Genomic DNA, 22,362 nt, shown 5'->3' with positions numbered 1-22,362 from the left:
ACTTATTGAATAATCCATCTTTTTCCTGCTTTAGCAAGTATTTATTAAGCAAGTACGTTGGCTTAGGCCCTGAGAAAATGATAAAAATGATGCAGAGCGTACATACTAGTTACAAACACAGACTTGTGAGCAAATAATTACTGTTCAGCAAAATAATGGTTTAAATGAAGGTTTATGAAAGTTATTTTGGTACAAATGGAAAAGAAATAATAATGTCTGCCTAGAGTTAAGGGAAGATAAACAAACAAACCCCAAAAACCTTAAGAATGAAAGTGAGAACCAGTTACTGTCCTGGGATACAAAACTTAAACCTCAAAAGCTGTTTTGCAAGTGTTAGACACTTATTTCACTATTTTTTCACATTGTATCTAATGTAAACCATCAATTATTTTATGGTTATGGCCTCCTTAATAGTTACCAAATGTGCCCAAACTCTGTGGCTGGAACTTTGACCATACAAATGGGGAAAGTCCAGTTTGAGATAGAAAGTACTAAATGTTCTGTTTGTTTTTCTCAGTGTACATTGTAGTTGGCTTGCGTTTGGCACTTTGGTTAGACTCTGGCCACCCTTGAAACAGAGCTAACCCAGTGGAGAGGGAAGCCAGCAGGAGGGACAGGCTGGCGCGGCCGCAGTAAGCCCGCCTGTCTGTCGGCTTCCAGACCGCTTCGTCCAGGCTTTTGAAATAGTGGTATAAAGTGAACAACAGAAATTCAATTTACTCAGATCTAAAGAAATTTAATTGGTTTCTGTTTGTGATCATGAACCAAAAGAGCAAATTAATAGGCTGTAGGTGAAACACTAGGAGTTTAAATGCAAGTTGAGATTGTGTCGGTGATACTGAACCACCTTTTTTCTGTGTCCCCACAGTTCTTAGCGGTCTCTGCTCTAACGACTGTCCTCGTAAGATCACAGTAAGTAAAGGCTCGTGGGCACAGAGGTCACACTCAAGTCATCGCTCTCAGGAAGCGATGAAAGCCCCCGTCAGTGCTCAAGAAAATTCACTGGGAACGAAGCAGCTTTTCTCACGCACTTCAGGGCCACCTCAGGGGTCACCCCCTTGAGCCTCGTCTCGTGTCCTTGGAGAAGTGACCACCGCCTGTGACATCCAGGCGTACCACCGCCCCTCGAGGACCCGTAATGCTCGGTCAGGCTTACCGTCTGCCTTTAAGGCCTCACCACACGGGACTGCGGTCCCTCGAGGTCAAGAACCTGTCATCTTTGTGTTCTTGGTCCCTAGCACAGGGTCAAGCTTATGAACTTTTCAGTCAGTTTTTGAATAGTCTTAATATTGACTTGCTGTCTAACGGGACGTTTCAGGGAAATACAGTCTCAAACTGTGAACACCGGCTTTGTCGATGGAGGTGGTTGGTGCTGCTGTTCGTTGGTAGCCTTCCTGGGCGGCGGCCGTGGGTCTGCTGGGGGCAGCCCTGGGGTGTCTGCTCAGCCCAGGGGCAGTGGTGGCTGGAGAGGCCTCCGAGGTGACAGCAGAGGGGCGGTTGGGGCCGCCTCAGGCCTCTGAGGATGCCCTGGCATAGGCCGTGGCCTGCGAGAGCCTGGGGGCACGTGTCAGCGCTTCTCAAAACCCCGCTTTGAGCAGCTCGGTTGCGTCTTTCCTTTGAACATTTGGCCACCCACTCAGTAGCCCAAAGTGACAGCACAGCCTCAGGCAGCTTCAGCGTAAACAGTTGCGACAGGTGGTTTTTCACAAACGGGCCGGTTTGATGGGGCTGCTCCCGCAGATCAAGCTCTCAGTCTGGGAAGGACAACACACTGAGAGGGACACTTTTCCGGGAGCTGCTGGGCCGCCCAATGGGGACGACTCTCTGGGGAAAACTGCCTAAAATATTTACCCTGTGTACAGAGAACGTTCGATCTTAGAAATGCCCCAGGAAGTGGCTCGCTCACTCTCGAAGCCTGACTCTCCCCTTCCCGCTGCAGCCCTTCGGCGTGAACCAGCCGGGACCTTACGTCATGTACACGACCGTGGACGCGAATGGGCACCTGAAGAACGGGTCAGGTAAGGCCGGGGCCGGCGCTGCGCTGACAGGCCCGCGGGGGCGAAAGTCGCTCCGCTTTCACGCCCTTTGGCCGAGCCTTCCCTTTCCGTATTAGACTTAGTCTTTCTGTAGACTGACCTCGGCAGGTGGCATAAGGCCCTCGTGACACATACATTCGTATTAGTTCCTCGTGTATCCTATCACGAAGGAGCCGAATCATTGTCCTGTTTTTCAGTTGAAGTGACAGGGATTGAGAGAAATTACTGGAGTTACCGTGATCAAATTGTGAAGTGGTAACTCAGTTAACAAAGCTCATGGTGGAAGCAGAAGTGAAATTGGGAATCCAGTCCACAGCCTAAACTAATCCCAGTTTTTTCCTAGTGGAATAGAAGAAGGAATATTACACAGAGGTGGTTTTGATATATGATCATAAAGAAAAAATCTAGTTATGCTTTTGAATAAATAATAAAGGGAAATGCAATCATGACAAAAAGGAAATAAGACTGAGCAAAGGAATGTGCTTTCGACAGGCGGCTCCCGCAGCGAACCCCAGGGTGGCCGTTTCAGTTCCCAAACCCAGGGGCCCGCGTGCGTTAATGCCCTGCCTAGAGACGCCTGGGGTCCTGGCCGAGAAGAGGTACAGGCAGGGTTGCTTTTATTCTCTGTTTTCATGGGCCCAGAAAATAAGGACAAGCTCCTTGTGTGGCCATTCTTATTTTATATTTGTGACGGTCTGGCATGAATATGCCAGAGGGAGTCTCCTTCCCAGCGAACTGCACGCACTTGGCCCTCAGTCCGGGCTCTGCCTCCGCTCGGGAGCGCGCCGTAGGACGGGCCGCGGCGAAGGGCCGGGAGGAGCCGGCAGGGGTCACAGTCAGAGCTTTCGGACAGGGTTACTGAAGGGAGCGTAACGGACGGATGGACATAGGCAGTTGGAGCAGTTACTTCTTTACGTTTTAATTGAGAGACATGTTAAACCATACAGAAGAATTCCAGGAGTAGCCGGTGTTATCTTTCTTTAGCTTGAGCAAAGGTTACTCAGCATACTTTGGTGTCAAAAAACATAAATTGATAACAAACGAAAATGGAAAGCGTTGTAATGCCCTGGAAGAGCCACGATGTTGTATTTCTCTGAAAGAATGAATGTCTGCCAGGGGAATCTTCCTCTCAGCGTACCCTCAAGTCAACTAAAGATCCGACAGGGTCAGCCATGGCGACAGGTTGGGGGGGTGGGGCACTTAGCTAGTGAACTGGGAAGGGGGGAAGGGGGGAGGGATGGAATAGCTCTGAGCAGTAACCCATGCATTCTTTTTATATAATTACAAAAATTGAATGATTGAGTGAATGAATGGATTACAAAGTATGCAGAAAGTCTGAGAAACGCAAAGAAAAGTTCACAAATTATTCATCTGTTCAGCCATTAGAAATCCCATCTGCACAGATGTAAATGAGTCAAAGACATATTCTGGAAAACCAGAGAAAGAAAATTAGAAATTACAGTGCCAAGAAGAGAAGATTTGCCTCATGAAATTCTATTTACACACTGATTTCTAGTGTAATATTCCAGTCAATATAGATCCCAACACTAAAGGAAGAAGTGCTACGTAACAGCTTTGGGAACAGCGCGGGGGTTGGGGGGGTGTTTGCTAGCAAATGTGTTGTCATCCACAAGTCGTTATAAATAATTCAACCAGCCCTGCCTACTACGCAAGTACATTTGTTGCGAAGAAATCCGATTTTCTAAAGAATCCCATCACCTCTCTGTAATACCATGGCTGTCCTCCCTCTCACCCCCCAAGCCTCACTCGCAAGGACCTCGCTGCGTTCAGTGTCCCCCGTCTTCGAACGCCAGCTGTGCGCGCTGAGCCGCGGGCAGCCGCTGTGTGCTCGGGAGGCGGCAGCGCGGTGCGTCCTGCCCGCAGCACCGGCGGCACGCAGCCCCCTGAGCAAAGGCACAGGCAAAGTGACACTCCCAGCGTGACTGCCCTGAGCCTGCTCACGTGCGAGGGCGCCAGTGCCGAGGTTTGCTGTAGGTGGAGTCTAAGATTGAAATAGAACAGTATTTGGGAAAAAACTGCATTCTGCATCTCCTTAATGAATTTTTCACCTCTCCCTATTAAATTCATTAGAATACAGTATCAGGTAGAGCCAGATAAGTGCATTCAGAAAAGAGAGGTGCTGATTTAATTACAGATTATATTTTTAGCAGCTTACTCATAGGCATTTGCTTTTTGAGGCTAGTTCTACCCTGAAATAACTTCCTGAGTTTTATTCTCCTGTGTGCTGCTTCCGTGATTAACCTGGACCTTCCAGCCCAGGGTAACAGGAGACCAGTGCGTGGTGCAGGCCCGCAGTTGGGCCACGCGGGCTCCGCAGTGTCTCACAGCCCGCGCTCCTCCCTCAGAAGGCCCACGTCGTTGTCTCAGACGAGAAAGCACTGACCCATGACAAAAACGTAGAATCCGTCTACATGGAAACCACCTAGGAAAAGATACGTACTGTCGTTAGGCATGTTTCAGGCATCAAAGTATTTTCTTACTCTATTCACATAACTAGAGTGTTCTCATAACCGTGTATTTTTTTTAAGGTGAAATGAAATGGCTCTGACTGTAAGGAAGATCACTGATATAAAAATTGCAACTCTGATGCTGTCGTTTACATAATAGGTCAGCATTATATCATTAAATCCATCAATTTTATCTGCAGAGAAAAAAGTGCAAAAATTTTCAAATCTGCCTGTGCCCAGTAAGAAAACTATCACCGCCTCCAAGCTGTGAGCATTAAAGGGCCACTTTGAGAGCCTTGAAATAATTTTAGCTGGTTTTGAGGGAAATCTCTAGCATCCTAGGCAGATATTCCCACTGGTTTCATTCAGTGGGTCTAGTATTTTTGCGTACCTGGGCAGTGGCCTGAAATTTGATGCAGTCATTATTTACACAAAATATTTAATTTTAAATTTTTTTAGTGAACAATTTACTAACCATTATAATACATTTCCCTTAATTACTTAATTATGTATGTTCACAAAAAGTAATTGGGAATATGAATCCGACTTAATTTATTTCAAGAATGTATATTTTTAAAAATCAATAAGCAATCCAAAACACGCCTGGTTGCCCATTTCCTGCCAAAATGCTCAACAGAATATTAATACTAGCAAAACGAATTCAACAGCATGTTGAAAGGGTCACACACCATACCATAATCAAGCACGGTTCATACCAAGGGTGCAAGGTACCCAACACCCTCAAAGTGATTACACTGATCTGTCACAGAAGCCACGGAGAAAAACCAAATGATTATCTCAATAGAGGCAGAAGGCACACTTGACAAAATTCAACATCGTTTATGATAAAAAACTCTCACCCAAGTGGGAACAGAGGGGACCTCTCTCAGCCTAACAAAGGCCACCGAAGACAAGCCCACAACCAGCACGGTCCTCGGTGGCAAGAAGCCGCCAGCCTTTCCTCTGAGACCAGGAACAGGACCAGGAGGCCCGCCGCCGCCACCGCCTCTGTCCCCAGTGGCCCTGGGAGTCCCAGCCTCAGCAATTGGACAGAAAGAAGAAACAAAGGATGTCCCATGGGAAGGGAAGACGTGAAACTGTCGCTATTTGTAAAGCAGAGAGGGAGGGATGGAAGACATGATAGATCTCTTAACAAGCACAATGTCAGGGACATCCAGTTTCTGGTCCAATGTGACAAGAACTTGAAAGTCATACCCCCATCCTCACCCCACCCGAAAAAAAAGACAACATGAAAACAACAGTCCCTGGTCCTCTCAGAACTGAAGATGCGACACAGACTGCCACCCCCAGATGGAAGACTGGCAGGTCCAGGGGCACTGCCGGCCACGGTCGGGCCACCGCGGGGACCCTCACGGTGCTGCAGCTCGTGGCTAGAGGGTGGCTTTGACGCTAGTTTAAGAGATCAAGAACTTTCTTGCATTTTATGTCCAGGGACTACACTGGGTTCTCATGGCCAAGGTCTGGGAAACCCCCTGGCTCTGGTCAGGGGAGGGAAAGTGAACGTTTTTAAACACACCGAACGCTGCTCTTCTTCACAGAGGCAAGGCTGTCCCACGCAGGCACGAGCAGCCCTTTCTCCCCAGGGCTCTGCATTGCACCGAGGACCACAGCGCACGCCACTGTCTGCGCGCGGACTGGCGCCCCCAGCCTGGGAAGCCAGGGGCTCGGAGGCGGGCCCGGCCACCCTGCCCATCAGCTCCTTCCCACCGCAGTCGCCGTGTGAGCCGCCAGCGCCACTCCCCGGCACGTTCCCCAGAGACACGAAAACATGCCACACAAAGACCAGCAGCGTCATTCGTAAGAGCTAGAAAGTCTGAACAAACCAGATCTCCACCAGCTAACGAGTGAGCGAGCCAAATGTGGCCTATCCGTGCAGGGGAGTGTCATCCAGGGAGAAAACCAAGAAACATTGTGTAACCTGGAAGAACCTCGTAAACCACTACCCTAAATGTGAGAAGTCAGGCACAAAAGGCCGCACATTATGCGATTCCATTTATATAAAATGTCTAGAATAGGCAAATGCATAGAGACAAGAATGGGGGGGTGCGGTGGGCAGATGCTGGCGCATGGGGGTTCTTTCTGGGGTGACGACAAGGGTCTGCAGTCCATGGTGACTCTGCTGAGGATCACTGAACGGTGCGTTTTCAGGGAGGTGGCGGTGGTGGCATGTGAATTATGTACCAACTTAGCAAAAAGAAACTACTCACATTCTGAATTTGGAACTGGGAAGCAGGTTGACAGATAAAGCTTAGACCAGGGTTCCACGCTTCTGGTGAGCTCTGAAAGAGAAACTAGAAAGACCTCTGTGAAAAATTAGTGGTACACTATTTTTTCAGGAACTATAGCAAGTTAAATCTCAACCTAAGGAACAAACAAATATGAGGAGTGATTATATTATCAAAATAACAACTAACGTTTGCCTAGTGCTTTGCCATTTTCAAAGCACATTAGAAGTTCAGTATTATGGCTGTAATCGCCTCGTGGAACCTGGGCAGTAGGTGGTAATGTCATTCTGATTTTACAGGTGAGGGAACACGCGAGTTGTATTTTTCTGAGGTTGTATCTTTAAGCATCTGCATCTGAGATTTGTCTCCTTTTCTTCTCCATGAGAAAGACAGACAGTGCACACCAGAAACACCTGTGTCATTGGTAGATATTCTGTGACTAGGACTCTAATTTGATAAACATTAACAATGAGCCTCATCATATTAGATAACAGATTATTGCCTCAGGTGGATCATTGTTCTCGCTGGGAAGATTTTAATAGCTATATCAGAAACTTACTCTGTTAGCAATTAAAATGGAGCAGCAGCAAAGGAAAGCAAGTGATAAGGCATTTTAAATTTCTTAATTTTATCATCTATCGAAACCTTTTAACCTGCTGATTTTAGTAGAATTTTAAACATTCTTGACAACTTTGTTGTGAGAAGCGCGCCTGCACCTGGAATGGTCTCTCCCTTTATTCCTTTGTCCTGCCGGGAGCAGAGTCATGTCTCCGTCCCCTGACGGGCAAAGGACCCATCAATCAGGGGACCTGTCTCACTTCCAGACTCGGGCAGGCCCGAGCGTGTGTCAGCTGAGGGACTGGACACAGGCCTTCGCGAAGCGTGGTCCAATTAGCGAGAGGAAACGCGGTGGGCCGGTCACGTTTCTGTTGGGCCCCGGACCATGGAATAGACTCGGTGTTAAATCTGTTTATGAGGATGCTTCCCTTACAAGCCTTGGCTTCACTTGCGTTAACCTCTCCTGTTCAGGTTGTTACCCACTTGCCATTCTCAAGATTACAGATTTTCCTCACAGAGAAAGAAACGCCAACTCCCACCTGATACTCTCGTATTGTTGTCCTACAGGAAAACACCATTTAACACCCACAGCACGTGGCACAATAACGCAGTGTTCCCCGTAGCACCCCCTACAGAGAGTGAGGGTGGCCTGACATTTTCGCTCTGCCGCTGAACTACTGGGAGTCCCGGAGCTGGCGCCTGTGCCGGCCCCGGGCGCGGCCGTACCCGGGGCACTGTCGTTTTCATACTCGTGTCCTGCCCAGACGTCATCAGATTAGAGACAGAGCCCGACCTGAGCAGCCTCATCTCCCAGAACTGCCTCAGTGGCCCAGGTTTCAGGTATCGAGAGAGGACATCACAAAGGTGGCCCGCAGCCGTCGGGCGCAGGCCCATGGCTTACCAACCCGCAGGCGGCCACGTGAATGGGGGCGACGGCGTACGAAATGCTACAGCCCCCAGGTCAGTCCCTGGGGACCCCGCACCCATACAGACCCAAACAGCCAAAGAAATAAACAGCTCTCACTGCAGAGGGTTCTTTCGTGTCATTAGAAGTCCTTTTTCTGGAGCAGCCAGACAAGCGTCACACTGTACTCCTGAAAACGGGCCACAGGTGGCAACGGAGGATGTGGGGTTTGAGATTAGGCTGCGAAGTCAACGCCCCTGCCCCCCACTTAGTGGCTCTGGGTTTGGGGTCAAATCGCTTAACCTCGGCCTCCTGCTGGAGTGGAGGCACCGCCTCACCGTCTGCGCACACTCGGGCGTGGCCCAGCAGTGAAACCCGATGCAAGCAGAGCGGCCCGGCCGCAGCCTGCGGTGCCCCCGGCCATCAGTCCCGCGCTGTCCCCCCCAGGCTGCTCCTCTGTCCCTGTCAACTGCTGTCAGTGTGGCAGCTTCAGAGCCGTCTGTCTGGGAACAACAAATGTTTCTCAGAACAGTTCTCTCTCCCGAGAAGAGGCATTACATAAAACATCGGCTGTTTGGCTGTGGCCTTTTATTTCATTTTTGTAGAGCTGATTATTTTTCCCCAAGCCAGGGTAGTAAATGGAAGAGACGCTCCTATCACAAGGCAGAGGTTGGCAGAAGGGACAGTAGGACTGGACCCAACCAGGTACCATGTGCAGGAGACACACGTTAAGTTCAGGGATACAAAGAAGGAGAGAGCCACCATGAGAAGGGGAAGTCACACCACGCAGAGCAGCCACAGGAGACCTGGGGCGGCCTCTTCCCCGTCAGACAAAGCTAGTCTTTAAGACAAAGTTGTTAACTAGAGATGAGGGACATTTTCTAATCACATTAAAAAGATCAATCCATAAGGAATCCATAAAAATCCATATAACAACTATAAAGACATAAGTATCTAACAACAGAACCCCCAAAAGACATAAAGAATTGAAGAAGATAATTCAACACTAAATGACCAGAGACTTGAATACCCCGCTTTCAGTAACGGATCAAACAGCTGGGTAGAAGATGGGTAGAAAGAAACAAAGACCCAGCAAACCGCTCGGCCCAGCAGATGGGCACCGGCGGCACAGGCGCTGCGTCCCCCGCGCACTGGGCCATAAAACAAGACTCCCGGAAGCTGAAAGGATGGAAATCGTCCCAAGCATGTTCCCCAACTGCAACTGGATGATGTTAGAAATGAAAATAGTTCGAAAACTCATGAGTATGTGAAAATTTAAAGACACTCCTAAAAAACCAAAGAAGAAGGAAATCGCAAGGGAAACTGTACTTAAGTGAATGGAAACAAAAACACAACCTACCAAAATGAGTAGGATGGAGCTGAGGCAGGTGCGCGAAGCAATTTGATGCTACAAGTGCCTCCATTAAGGAAAAAACAGTCTGAAACCAGAAATCTAACCTACTTTAAGAAACTAGAAAAAGAAAAGCAAACTAAACCCAAGGAAACAGAAGGCAAGAAATGAGAGGAAATAAGTAGGGAATAGAAAAACAGAGAAAACCAATAAAGAGAGTTTTCTTAAAGATTAACATTTACAGACTTTTGGCTAAGCTGACCAAAAGAAAAAAAAAAAACACTAAAACAAAATGAAAGCGGAGACCACTTTAAGGTCTTTTTAAAACCTTAGAGATGTAAAAAAGGAAGCTACAGAAATGGCCACTAAGCATGTGAAAAGAAGGCCAGCATCAAAATACACAAAAGAGCCTCGGTGAGGTACCCCTTCACCACCGGAGAAGGGAGAAGGCTGCGACCTCAGCGGCTGCGGGGAAGTTGGCCAGTCCTCTCTTCCTGCGGGAGCGGCCACTCGGGAACCGCGAGCCCCCGCAGCTCCTGGGCGTGATCGCCCCCAGCAGCACCCTTCACAAGGAGACCGCCCGTGGGCGGCGCGGCTGCGTGCACCCCTAGAGCAGGCCCATCCACACAGGGGGGCACCGGTTCGTAGCCACGGCCGGGAAGCGGGGCCTAGGGGCAAGGGTGACGGGTAATGGAGCGGATTTCTGTGGGACAGTGAAAATGTTCTACAGTTTGGTGTGATGGGTCAATGGCTTTTTGAATGTACTCAAAACCAGATGTTTATGGCATGTGAGTTATATCTTGATAAAGCTGTTTTCTTTAAAAAGCAAATGAACCAGACATTTCATTGCACATTTCTATCCTGAAAGGATAAGTTCTAGCACCTGAATTTTTAACGTCTTATTTTAATACTTGATAAGAACAATGTTTCCAAAGATGCCTTTCTTTCTCTTTTTTTATTTTTTATTTTTAATACATTCAGCCGGACAGCTCAGCCAGTCAGCACATCTAGCGCTCCAGCTACCATACAATGTACTTGGTTTGGGTCGAAGTGCAAATTTCCTTGATCATCTCTACGTTGGTATCCCCCGTCCATCCGGAGAGAAGGTGAGTCACAATATATTTTGTTTACAATTGATCTATATTTTGATATTCCCTAGGCAAACATTCTAATTGAATTGACTTGAATTGCAATAATTCCAATATTTGTATTCCCTTTAAAGAACTAAGAAAATCGACTTTAGTAGTGGCCTTTGCCCTACGTAGAGCGCTGGTCCTTTGAAGGAGGGCTGGCCACTTCCTCCCCAGAACCCCGTGGCTTCCTGTGCCTCCACGCCACCCTTTCCCTGCCCAACCCGCGACCCCCCGCCCCCGCCGTTGTATTTGCTTGTTGTCATACTCACCTCCACTTTGAGCTCCAAGGAGCATTAGGGCGAAGCACTTTGAACAGCGACAGCTACATAAGAGCCCTCAATAAGTATCTGTTGAATTAATGAATCCATGAGACAGAGATAAACTCCTCCCCCTGAAAAGATGCTTTTAAAAAATGCCAGCGGGGCCCAGGAGCCCCGTTTGGGACTTAACGAGTGTGAGTGTGGCTCAGCCCCTGCCCCGGATTCAAAGAAAGCAGCAGGGTGTTTGTCGTGTCCTTGCTGGCCACGACGTTCCCGCGCGCCGCTGACCCTGTCCGTCGCTTCCTCTGCAGGCCGTGCGGAAGCAGGAGTGGACGGCCATCATCCCGAACTCCCAGCTCATCGTGATCCCCTTCCCTCACAGCGTCCCCCGGAGGTAACGTCCCTGCCGGCGCCGTCCGCCCTGAGTCGTGTGCACAGTGCTGTCCTCTTAAAGCTCCCTGTCCCCGCGTGTCCCCGTCCCCGGGCGTGCCACCCCTGGTTCCCTCACCGCAAACCTGAAGTGGCTAGACATACTGACACCAGAGTTCCCTGACGGTTTTCACAAAGAGCAAATTAAACCGTATTATAGAAACGGCAGGTTAACGAGGGGTTTATACACATTCCACGTAAATAAGCCAGCCTTCAGTTTACTCGCTCTACGTTCTGAAACCTTAGGATGCTGAGTTTTCATAAGAACCGGACTCTGCCGTAAAAGCTCTCACCGGTGGTGTGCCCGCAGGTCCCACAGGGGCAAGGCACAGGTTTTGGAGGCACACAGACCCGGGCTCGACGCGCAGAGCCACCGCGGACCGGCTGGGCCAGAGCCAGCCCTCCGTCTCTCTGAGACCAGGCCCCCACCTGCCATGGGTGCGGGCGGGCGGTGCTCAGCTGGGCGCCCTGCGCGCAGCGCGTTGTCCCTGAACGGGAGGTGCCCTTGTCCTTGTGAGCACACGCGTGCCTTCCGCGATGTAGCATTGAACTCTTAATCCTGCATTTACCTATGTTCATTTTTTTAATCACTAGATTCCATCTTTTTAAAAAAGTCAATGACAAAGCTATTCACAAGCATTCAAGTTTCACTTGAAAGAACATAACGTTATTTTTATTCATAACATGTTCTGAAGGCCGGTCTGATACCAACGTGAAGAATGGCGGAGGGAGACCGGTAGCGGGTCTGCGAATGTGTGACCGGTGGGCCCTGCTTGGTACAGTTCTTCTCACAGTACAGGCTGTGTTGTTCTTCGTTACATTTTCTAGGTGGGATGTAGTCAGGTGGTTTGCCAGAAACGGTTACAACCTGAGGCCACATTTTCTAAAGAATCTATATGATGTTTGTTAGCTTTCTGTACATAAAACTGATAGAGCCAGAACAGCCGCTCCCTGCGTGGGAAGCCGTGTAAGTTACGGGACGTGTGTGGGGCGCGGCGTCCCGACATGGGACATCCCCAGCGTGGAGCGGCGGGCCAGCACGGGGGAGAGGAGCGCGTGTGCAGAGAGTGTAGGATAAGCAGTGGCCAGATCACTGCAAGGCGGCGGCCACCCACGTGCGCCACGCGACCGTGTCTCCGCGGGATGTGCCCAGGACTGACGGGCAGGCTGCTTCTGAGCGTGACCTGAGCGCTGGACAGAAGTCCACTGTATATTCGTGGGTGTTACTATCTGTTTAAAAGGTCAAAATACCAGAAACTTGTTACCAAGGAACTTTCCTAAGTATGAGATAAAGCACTGAGTAGCTAATCTTGACTAATTAACAGGATCTGTTTTCTTACTTTTGAATTTCTGGAAAACTCTGTGAGAATTTTTCTTCCATAATCTCAGCATTTGTCATGTTTTTCTTGCTTTTTCTGAAGAAATGTTCTTTTCAAACTTATGTACATAATAAGAAAACAAATTGATTATAGTTTGAGGTGTAGTCTGAGATTTATTGACTAGAGACTAACTTATGGATCAATAAACTTTAATTATTCCAAAATAAGTCAATTGCTACTTGCCATTGATCCGAATGCCCTTACCTTTATTAAACTCTAAGATGCACACAGAGATGACTCCCACGGAGCCGCCTGCGGCCCCGGCGGGCAGGGCTCCGCCGTGGGCTCCCCAGCTCCGCACAGCGGCGGTTTGCCGGCTGCTCTAGGAGAAGGGCCTGCGTCGGCCCGCGCCGAGGTCTGCTTATCGCCACGGGCGCCGGCGGACTCAGCGTGGGTCTGTGCAAAGTCTCACGTCAGCTCAGTGCTGTACACACTGACACACAAGCGACAGAAGTTTCGCACAAGCCATCCGCCTGCGCCTGCTTGGACATGTGGTTGTGCCAGTTGGTCCTGGTACATATGTGAGCAGAGGTTAGAAAAAGGATACAGAAATCTTATCAAAACCATGTGGCTACCTCGCTGTAGAGTTCAAGGTTTCAAATTAAGCAAGTCAAGCAAGATGTGAAAACAATGTGTCACATTGTCCAAAGTACCCTTGATAAATGTACATAAGAATAGTTCTCACAGGATCAAAGAAAAATATCACAGCATCTCATCAGAAATTCTGTTCTCTTTCAGTCCGCTGAGTTAATCTGAACTCAGCAGGACCGTTGCTATCCATTTAGGGCTTTTGTTTTATTTCTAGCAAATGGATAGGTGGGTGAATGATTGAGTGAATGAATTGATTGATAAGCTCTTTTGCTCTTTGATCTCCATTAAAGCCGCAATTTCAGTTGTCCGTTCTCGCCCGCAGCTGGAGCGCCAAGCTGTACCTCACGCCGAGCAACATCGTGCTGCTGACGGCCATCGCGCTGGTCGGCGTCTGCGTCTTCATCCTGGCCATCATCGGCGCCCTGCACTGGCAGGAGAAGGTCCGCTCGGCCCCCGGGGTCCCCGCGGCAGTCGCTTGGGTTACCCTGTGACGGCGATGCAGTGCTCCGGAACCGCCGTGGTCGAATCGTTTTTGACGCGGTTAAGATTCTGATTTCTCAGGTTCCGTCCGTGCTGTCATCTTACTGATGATCGATCACTTTTTCTATCTCGTTGGGTTACCATGTGTCTTAGCAATTCGTGCAAATCCCAGGAGGAGACTATTCATTTTAAAACTGACGGTTGTACAAGAGTTATAGAGGGATCACCCCCAAACTGCTGGGTATAGATAACATCTTAATTAGTGGGGGAGGGGCATGGGTGGACGAGGAAGAGGGTGTGGGGGGATAAATGGTGATGGAAAAATAAAATTTAAAAAATTCAAAAAGGAAAAAGAAGAAACTCTTAATGAGAAACAATTTCACAAGGGCCTGAGAACATGAGCACCTTGTCAATGAGAGCGTTTGCCGCCCGAGAGAGCCCTGCTCGCCCCGGGACGGCAGCGCCCTCTGTGGAGGCGGCGTTGGCGCTCACCGCGCGCACGGCGCGTCTCGGGGTCCGCGCGGGGAGCGACCGGGGGGCGCATCTTTGCCGTCTAGGAACTGTTCTTTGCAGTGACCCGATTTCTGGGCTTTAGTGTGACACCCTAAATAATGAAAAACGAAACTCCAAAAATGTCCGTTTTTTATACAGCGCTAGTGAGGAGAAAAGGAGGCTATCGCAAAGGCACTAGCAGGACAGCTGTAAACAGGAAAAGCTGAGTCCCCGAGGCCGGGCTCTGCCCGCGCTGTGTCGTCGGGCCATCACGGCCCTTTAACCGCGGTGACCGCCGGCACCCCCTTGGCCGGTCTGCGGGAAGGAGAGCATGCTCCTTGTTCTGCTAAGTGTTCATAGGCTTCTCTCCAAATACACCACTCCTTTCGAATCAAAAACGTGATAAAGTTACACATCCAGTTCATTTTAAGGTCAGCTGAGGAGGTAAGATGCAGGGCGGCCTCACGGACTGGTGTCCAGAACTGTCGGAGCCTAGTCTGAAATATTATTTAGCTCTCAACCTAAATTAAGGAAATTAATTTGATTAGTTTCTCAGGGGGCCTGGTTACAGTAGGGGCGTTGGGGGGCTTCCCACCCTCAGTGCGTGGCTAAAGGCGGAGGCTCACGCACAGACAGGCGCGTGGCCCTGGCCATGGGGGCTCCTGTCCTGCCCCCGGGCCCGCCCCTGCCTGCACTTGGAGGCCGCGCACCTGCCAGGGCCCCCCATGCCCCGCGGTCTGCCAGCCTCCTCCCCCCAGCCCCCTCCCCCACCCTCAGCCATTGCCTGGCTCCCTGGCCCGCCCCGAAACCAGGGTCTAAAGCTCTGTCTCCTGCCTTCCTCCAAGGCTCGGCCACTGTCCCTGTCCCCCTCCACGGCACTTCCACTGGGCGCCGGCCCCCCGCCCGCCCCCTGTCCCTCCTCCGTCCCGCTGCTGCCGGCCCACCCGGACTCTGGAGACCGCCCGCCCACTCAGCGGCCTCCCTGACCCTCCAGGGACCCCGTGGGCCCCGCCAGCCTTTCTCACCAGGTGCCCCGGCACGGTCCCCGCCCCCGCCTGACGTCCTCCGCAGCCTGCTCTGCCTCCAGCGCCATCGCTGTCCTTTCAAAGGCCCCCTTTCCTCAGCCGACCTGAAGCCGCCTCCCTCTCAGAGTGCTGGTGACATTTCTCGCTTGGTATTCTGAAATATGTTTGGCTTTCTCTTTCTAAGCTTTAAGTTCCTTGAGAACAAAATACAAAACTGAGGGTCTTTTTAGTCCCTCAAAATACCAAGCACAGTACGTTGCTGGGAGCAGAGAGTCAATAAATTCTGCTAAATCAATAGGTTAACCCCAAAATAATTAACATAGCTTAGTATAATCAGATTTGTTTATTAACATCAGTGTTAAGAACAGGGAAAATGTAATAGTTGATTCCATCCTTACAAAATCGCATGTTTACTCCTATTTTCAAATAAGTAACAAACTGAGCATGTAAGGAACATTTTTTGTTGATTTTTAAATTCAATTTAATGGACCATTTATAAAATCACTACTGTAAACTTTAAAAATAATTCATAAGACCACAAAAATCACACCTGTTGTCTGCTAGATGGTGAGGGCTTTTTTTTTTTTTTTAAATTAACCACTTTAATTTCAGAAATGAGTCGTTTCTTGACATTTCCCATCATTTTATAACCTAGTCTGACATTCTCTTTCAGAAAGCGGACGATAGAGAAAAACGCCAGGAAGCCCACCGGTTCCACTTCGACGCCATGTGACTCGCCTTTCATATCACACGATGGACCGGCCTTCATGTGATTAACTGACATGCTACATTTGGCTTAGAGAAGAAAATAGGGGATTTTGAATATTATTTATAAACGATGCTTCTTTTGGTAATTATCGGACAGCATTCACGCAAACGTGGTCTGAATGTGTCGCAGGTCTTTTTTAAAGCACTTTGCACACCGCGATCGGGCTCTTTATTTAAGCGCGCTGTGCGCTTCTGTTCCGTGGGGGGGCGCGTTGCATGTGCTCGGGTGTCTGTGTCGCTGTAATCATATTAGAATCACGGTGAGGGGGAGACTGTAAATAAAAGCACTCAAGCAAGCAGGTTTTTCACGTCCCACGTGACCTGGTCCTGTTTCCTGTTCGAACGCTGCCGAGGGCACTGCCGTGGGTCCCGCAGATCAAGTTGTCAACCTTCCCCTTCATCTCGCCAGGCGGGGGTGTCGCTGGCGTTGGCTGGGCAGCGGCTGGGCAGCTGACCGTGGAGCCGCGGGCGGCCAGGCGGACGCTCCGCCCCGGGCCGCGCTGCGTCCTCGCCGTGGGAGCTGGGCTGATGCCGGGCCTCGGGCAGCCTCCGCTCCCCGTTGGCCGCTGGCGGGCGCTGCCGTGCAGCCAGTCAGCGTGCGCGTCACAGCGATGACGTGTGTCAGGCGCTCGGCGTGTCGGGTCTGGCGCAGAGAAGTGCTCAGTGAGCGGTAACTGTCCCTGCTTTTCGATGACTTTTTTAGACTTCTACGGCTAATTATCAAAAGACATAGACTCTAAAGAATTTTATTTTCAGGCATTAGGAAATAATACTTGGAAAACCTAAATTCTTGGTGGTTGGTACCTAATACAAGGGTTTCTTACTTGTTCATAATAACTAAAACTATTATAACGCCCTCCAAGAAGGAACGTGCCCCGGATTTTCAGCTGAACCCTGATCCTTGCCATGTGGCGATGATGAGCATCAGTTTCCTGAAGGGGACCGTGACAGGTTGGCCCGGGAAGGCACACGTCCCTTCCCAGGAGCACGTGGGAGCCTGACTGCAGTCAGACTCCAGTGCGAACTTCTGTGAGCGTCACTGGGCCGGGAAGTCATTTTGAGACTTAAATCTAAGGTTGGGGGGAAGGTGCACAGTTAACCAGCACTGATACCCATCTGTACGCCCGCGGGCGTGGGGCAGCTCCGGACCGTGAAAACTGACCTGAAAACCACTCTGTTCCTCATGTTACCTCTTTAGGGTTCACTGAGATCGGCATGTGTTTAAGTGGGTTACTTTGTGTCTAAGCATGTTAATGTCGTCTTAATAAATACTCTGTGTTGACACAAAGTATTTCAGTGAGTTTGTGAGTTACTGGCAACATTCCAGAGCGGGAGGGACGCTGAGGTCCGGGCTGCACACCAGCCTGGGAGACCAAGGGAAATGAGCTCGCCCGCTGCCCCTGTGGGCCGCCGGCTGCCCCGCCTGACTGAAACCCCCGCTGCGGCCGGGGCCCACGGGGAGCAGCGCCGCAGGCAGAAGGCATGTGATGGCAATCAGAGCCCAGCGACCCTACAGGATGCTTCCAGATCTGGACGCCACGCTCCAAATGCAGCATCCAAGTCATTCATTAAGGGCCAGCGGGCGCAGAACATTAAGAATCAACTACAAGCGCCTTTATGTTAATTTTGAATATTGTAGTGGAAAGAGTAGAGGACCTCGAGGTTAGACAAGTCTGGGTACAGAGCCTGGCTGTCCCACCCGGTGACCTTTGGCCCACCACTCGGCCTTTGTGAGCTTTGGTTTCTCCATCGCGACACGGTGGTGACACCTTGAAGGACTGTATTGAGCCGTACTGGGCAGCGCGGGCACAGGAGGTACTTGGTACATGTGGGCTCCTTCCCGCCCCCCTTCCACGCTGCAGGGACAGTGGGTGACGCGCTTCCTGCCTCCCTTCCACTGAGAAGCATTTCTGTCCTCCTGGGGAACTGGGAGGAGTAATCCTTAACAATCATCGTGAAGACAGAAATCACAGTATTTGTTGTACAGTCGACCCTTGAGCCACGCGGGTTTGAGCCACGTAGATCCATTTACACATGAGTTTCTTCAATGAATACTGTAGATGTGTTTTCCTTACGATTTTCTTAATAACATTTTCTATTTTTTGGCTTTATTGTAAGAATATGGTATACGAGCATATAGATAATAGATGTAACCAACAAAATATGTGCTGGTCGATTGTTATCAGTAAGGCTTCCGGACAACAGCAGGCTCTCAGTAGTTAACTTTTAGGGGAGTCAGAAGTCACATGTGGGTTTTCCAACGACACCGGTAGGGGGTTGGCGCCCCAAACCTCATCTTGTTCAAGGGTCACCTGTACCATAAATACATTGTTGCTAATACAGCATTCATTTGAACTAGCCAGTTTCTATTTCTCCCTCTACATGCCAAAAAATGTTACATACTTTCAAAAACTTGATTCCCAAGATAGCTCTCACTCCTAGCAGGCCTCAGGGTTAAAGGTCGCAACTTTTAAACAGACTCTCCTTACCCTCCTCGCTCTCACTCAGGGAGGGTAGGGACCCACTGTGGGTGGAGGTACCTGGACACGCACCCACCCATGACTAAGTGTCCCTACCGGCCCAGGAAGAGCATCTCACAAGCGGTGGGCACCACGCCTCCGGAGGGGGCGGTCTCGGCTTCGTGGGCAGCCTTTTCACGCAGAGAAGCCCTCCGGCAGCGTGTTCAGGATGCAGGAACAGCAGCACCACGAGATCACAGGGTGAAGCCTAGGTCTCTACAAGGGCCCAGCGGATCCTCAGCGCCATTGCAAGAGGATGAGTGTTAGTCATGTTTTAAGAAGTAACTTTTCTTTCATCTGTTAGAAGGTCTCTAAGAAAGAATAAAACCAGTAACTATTAATCCTTAAAAATAGCTAGAACCGCTCACAAAAGCAGCTCGCAAGGCTGAGTTGTGTGCGCCAGCCCCCGATGGTCGCTGAAGACGGAGCTCGGACCCTGAGGGCCGAGCGCCCCGGACAAAGGGGAACTGAAAGGTTCCCGGCGCCGCGGCCGCGACTCGCAGCCTGGCTTCCCGTCACCAGGCCGGTTACTTTCAAAGACCAAGAGAATGGGTAACCAGTTCAGGAGCGCTCTCCATCAGCGACGGAGCGCTGAGATGTGCTCTCCTGCAAGGCCACGGTGAGCGCTGAGAGAGGACGAGCGGCCCCCGCCCCTCCCCTGTCCCACGTCAGGGCGGGGAGGCCGGGCCTTCGCCCCCCACGCCCTTCCGTCCGCCCGCCACGGGCTGCCCGAGGGCCTCTGAGAGAAGAAGGAAGTGGGGTGTTTTATATGCCATTTGGGACATTTATACTCACTGAAAATCTGAGAGCCACATTCATACTTTAGAATTTAAAATTACTCATACCTATAATTTCCATCGATTTGAGATGGATTTGAAATAAGTCAATAGTATATCTGCGTTCAGCCTGTTGACGGCACTTCCAAAGCCCTTGAGGATAAATAAGCGAACATAACTTACCTAGGACTGTCTGTGTAGTTGGAGACTCCTGCGCCACAAATCAGTGTGGACCACTTTAGATTCACTCCTTGGCTACGTAATCAAAACATAAATCTCCCTTTTCTGTAACACATAATTCTCCTGAGTCATTACATAAATTGCCATATTTTTTATAAGAGAGTAAATGTCCAGTTCAGCTATGATTTACACATTGTGCAAATTATTAGTCACACGGTTGTTACATGCCATTCTGCTTGCAAAACATGTTTTAAGTAAATATGACTACAAAAAAAAAAAGGAAATTGGGCACAAATAACCCACGTCAGAAATGGAAAAGGAGACGTAACTACAGATACTGTACACACCAGAACAAAACGCACCACATCTGGTCAATCGTGAAACTCTTCTGGGAAACACTAAACAAACCTTCCATAAACGCCCAGTCACACCACGTTTGTGGGCAGCGCAACTGACCGTTGTGAGGATGTCCAGCCTCTCCCAGCTCCGCTCAGCGTCCCAGCGGCGTTGCTGTTGTTCCTGAGCTCCATAGGCTGTTTCTAAAATGTATATGGGGATACAACAGGCCAACAGTAGTCAAGGCAATCGAAAAAGAGCAAGAAATTGCTCAGATGTCAGAACTTGGAGTAACAATAATGAATAATGCAGTGTAGTATCAGCAAGGAGACAGGTGAATCGAAGACCTGAATGTGAAGGGCAAAGTTATAAGCATTTAGTATTTAATATACATAAATAACTTCATGGCCCTCGGGTAGGGGTTGGTTCTTATTCAAGTCACAACACAATGTATAAAGGAAATTTTTGATGTATTGGAGTACTTTAAAATTAATAACTGCTGTTCATCACAGACACCGTTAAAAGGGTAAAGAGACAAGTCATAGAGTAAAAGAAAACATTTTCAATGTATGTGACTGATTAGTATCCAGAAATAGAGAAATTCTACAAAATGATTTTAAAAAGCAGCCCAGTAAAAAACGGGGCAGAAGTTTTGAATGATCGTTCACACCCACCCCCCAAAAATCCAAGCAGCCAATATGCATGTAAAAGGTGTTCAACCTGATTATTAAGAAAAATTCAAATTATCACTTCACGGAGATACCGCTAAACACACACTGGTTTGACAAGTAGCAGTAAAAGCCGCAATAACCAAATGAGGGTGTGGACATGAAGCAAGAGAAACCTCGCGTGTTCTCAGCGGGACTTTCTAAGAAGGGCAGGAGCCACCCCGCAGAGCTGGCGTCGCTTTTCCTTACACTCACCGAAGCTGGAGATGCGTGTGCTGCCCTTCTACACGGCAGCCCTGCTCTCAGCGGGCGCTCTCGCACCCGCACACAGTACCGAGGTGTGCCGTCAACCCCTGGTACCCGCGGGGGCTTGGTTCCGTGCCCCGCCCACGCTCCGCAGACACCAAAGTCCAGGGGTGCTCAAGCCCCCTGTGTAAAACGGTGTCCTATTTGCACACAACCTCGGCCCATCCCCCTGTACACCCTAAGTCACCTCTAGGTTACATGCAATACCTACCACATGGCCACAAGAAGTTGTCATGCAGCATTGCTTAGGGAATAATGACAAGAAAAGGTTGAACTTGTGCGGTTCAGACCCAACCCTCACAGGCCTAATGACATAAAATTAAGTCAGCAGAAAACACTTCTTTCAAATATTTTTGATCCATGGCTAGTCGAATCCGCGGCTGCCGAACCTGAGCAGAGCCGACCATAAATACAGCAGCCATGTGCAGGAGGGCTAAAAGCTACAAACTCTCAAAATGTCCGTCTACGTGGCTTTTTATGCAAAGAAATCCTATTCTATGCGGCCGTGACATTTAATGGCATACCACCCTACGTAACAACGCAGATCAGTCTCAGAAAGCTTGGCAAAAAAACAAATCGCATGCAAATATATACAGCGCGATACAATTCACACGAAGTTCAGAGACAGCTGCACGCTGTTTAAAGAGGCATTTACAGGCGCAGAACGCGCGGGGAGGAAATGATAAAAGTCAGAATGGTGAGGAACTCTTGGGGACTGAAAGGTCAGAATCGGGCACAAGCATGAGGGCCGCTTCCGTGTTCAGATGAAGTTGTGTTTCTTGATCCGGTGGTATTTCCTTGCTGCCTGGCTTTATCATTAAGCTGTATGTGTGTGTGTGTGTGTGTGTGTGTGTGTGTGTAGATATTTTTATTAAGGCATATATATTCAGGTGTTTAGGCATTTTTCCAAATAGGTACTACAGCCCATAACTTTTTTACTCTTATAAAAGTTCCCCAAAGATCCCTTTATAGATCGTATACCTAGAAATATGAGTTTCACTAAAAATCTTAGATCATATACTTAGTAGCACAAAAAAACAGTTTATGATTTGTTGCTAATAACTGCAGTAATTTAGCTGTAGCTTCCGTACAAATGTACCCTGAGATCTGAGTGACACAGACACATGGAGGAACATGCGCACTTGACCTCACTCGTGTCCACAGTCCAGGCATGACAGGCAGCACCGAGTCAGCCCGCCGCGCCCTTAAGCTGAACGGGTAAGGAAATTCTATTTTCCAGCCAACATTACCAAATAACCATATTAAGAGTTTTACACTTTGGCCCCGGCTGGTGCGGCTCAGTGGGTGGAGCGCCAGCCTGTGAACCGAAAAGTTGCCGGTTTGATTCCCAGTGAGGGCACAGGCCTGGGTTGCGGCCAGGTCCCTGGTTGGAGACATGGGAGAGGCAACCAACTGCCGATTCTTGTGCACATTGATGTTTCTCTCCTTCTCTTTCT

At 49.4% G+C, this 22,362-nt stretch overlaps 1 protein-coding gene across 1 annotated transcript in view; it reads left to right on the top strand.

Annotated features, from left to right (window-relative positions):
* Positions 1 to 17,400, top strand: part of ITFG1 (integrin alpha FG-GAP repeat containing 1) — a 90,431-nt gene extending 73,031 nt beyond the window's left edge. The window contains exons 13-18 of the mRNA XM_054570304.1: positions 869 to 912; positions 1,940 to 2,018; positions 10,545 to 10,669; positions 11,268 to 11,350; positions 13,678 to 13,795; positions 16,026 to 17,400. Of these exons, the coding sequence (XP_054426279.1) occupies positions 869 to 912; positions 1,940 to 2,018; positions 10,545 to 10,669; positions 11,268 to 11,350; positions 13,678 to 13,795; positions 16,026 to 16,085 (509 nt within the window). The 3' untranslated portion in view covers positions 16,086 to 17,400. The remainder of the gene's footprint in view (positions 1 to 868; positions 913 to 1,939; positions 2,019 to 10,544; positions 10,670 to 11,267; positions 11,351 to 13,677; positions 13,796 to 16,025) is intronic.
* Positions 17,401 to 22,362: the final 4,962 nt, after the last annotated feature.

The sequence above is a fragment of the Pteronotus mesoamericanus genome, unplaced genomic scaffold (genome assembly GCF_021234165.1).
Source record: "Pteronotus mesoamericanus isolate MK-2021 breed Mesoamerican mustached bat unplaced genomic scaffold, CSHL_Meso_final contig_202, whole genome shotgun sequence".
NCBI lineage: Eukaryota > Metazoa > Chordata > Mammalia > Chiroptera > Mormoopidae > Pteronotus > Pteronotus mesoamericanus.
The sequence above is the reverse complement of the archived record's forward strand: the minus strand, read 5'-3'. Positions and strand labels throughout refer to the sequence as shown.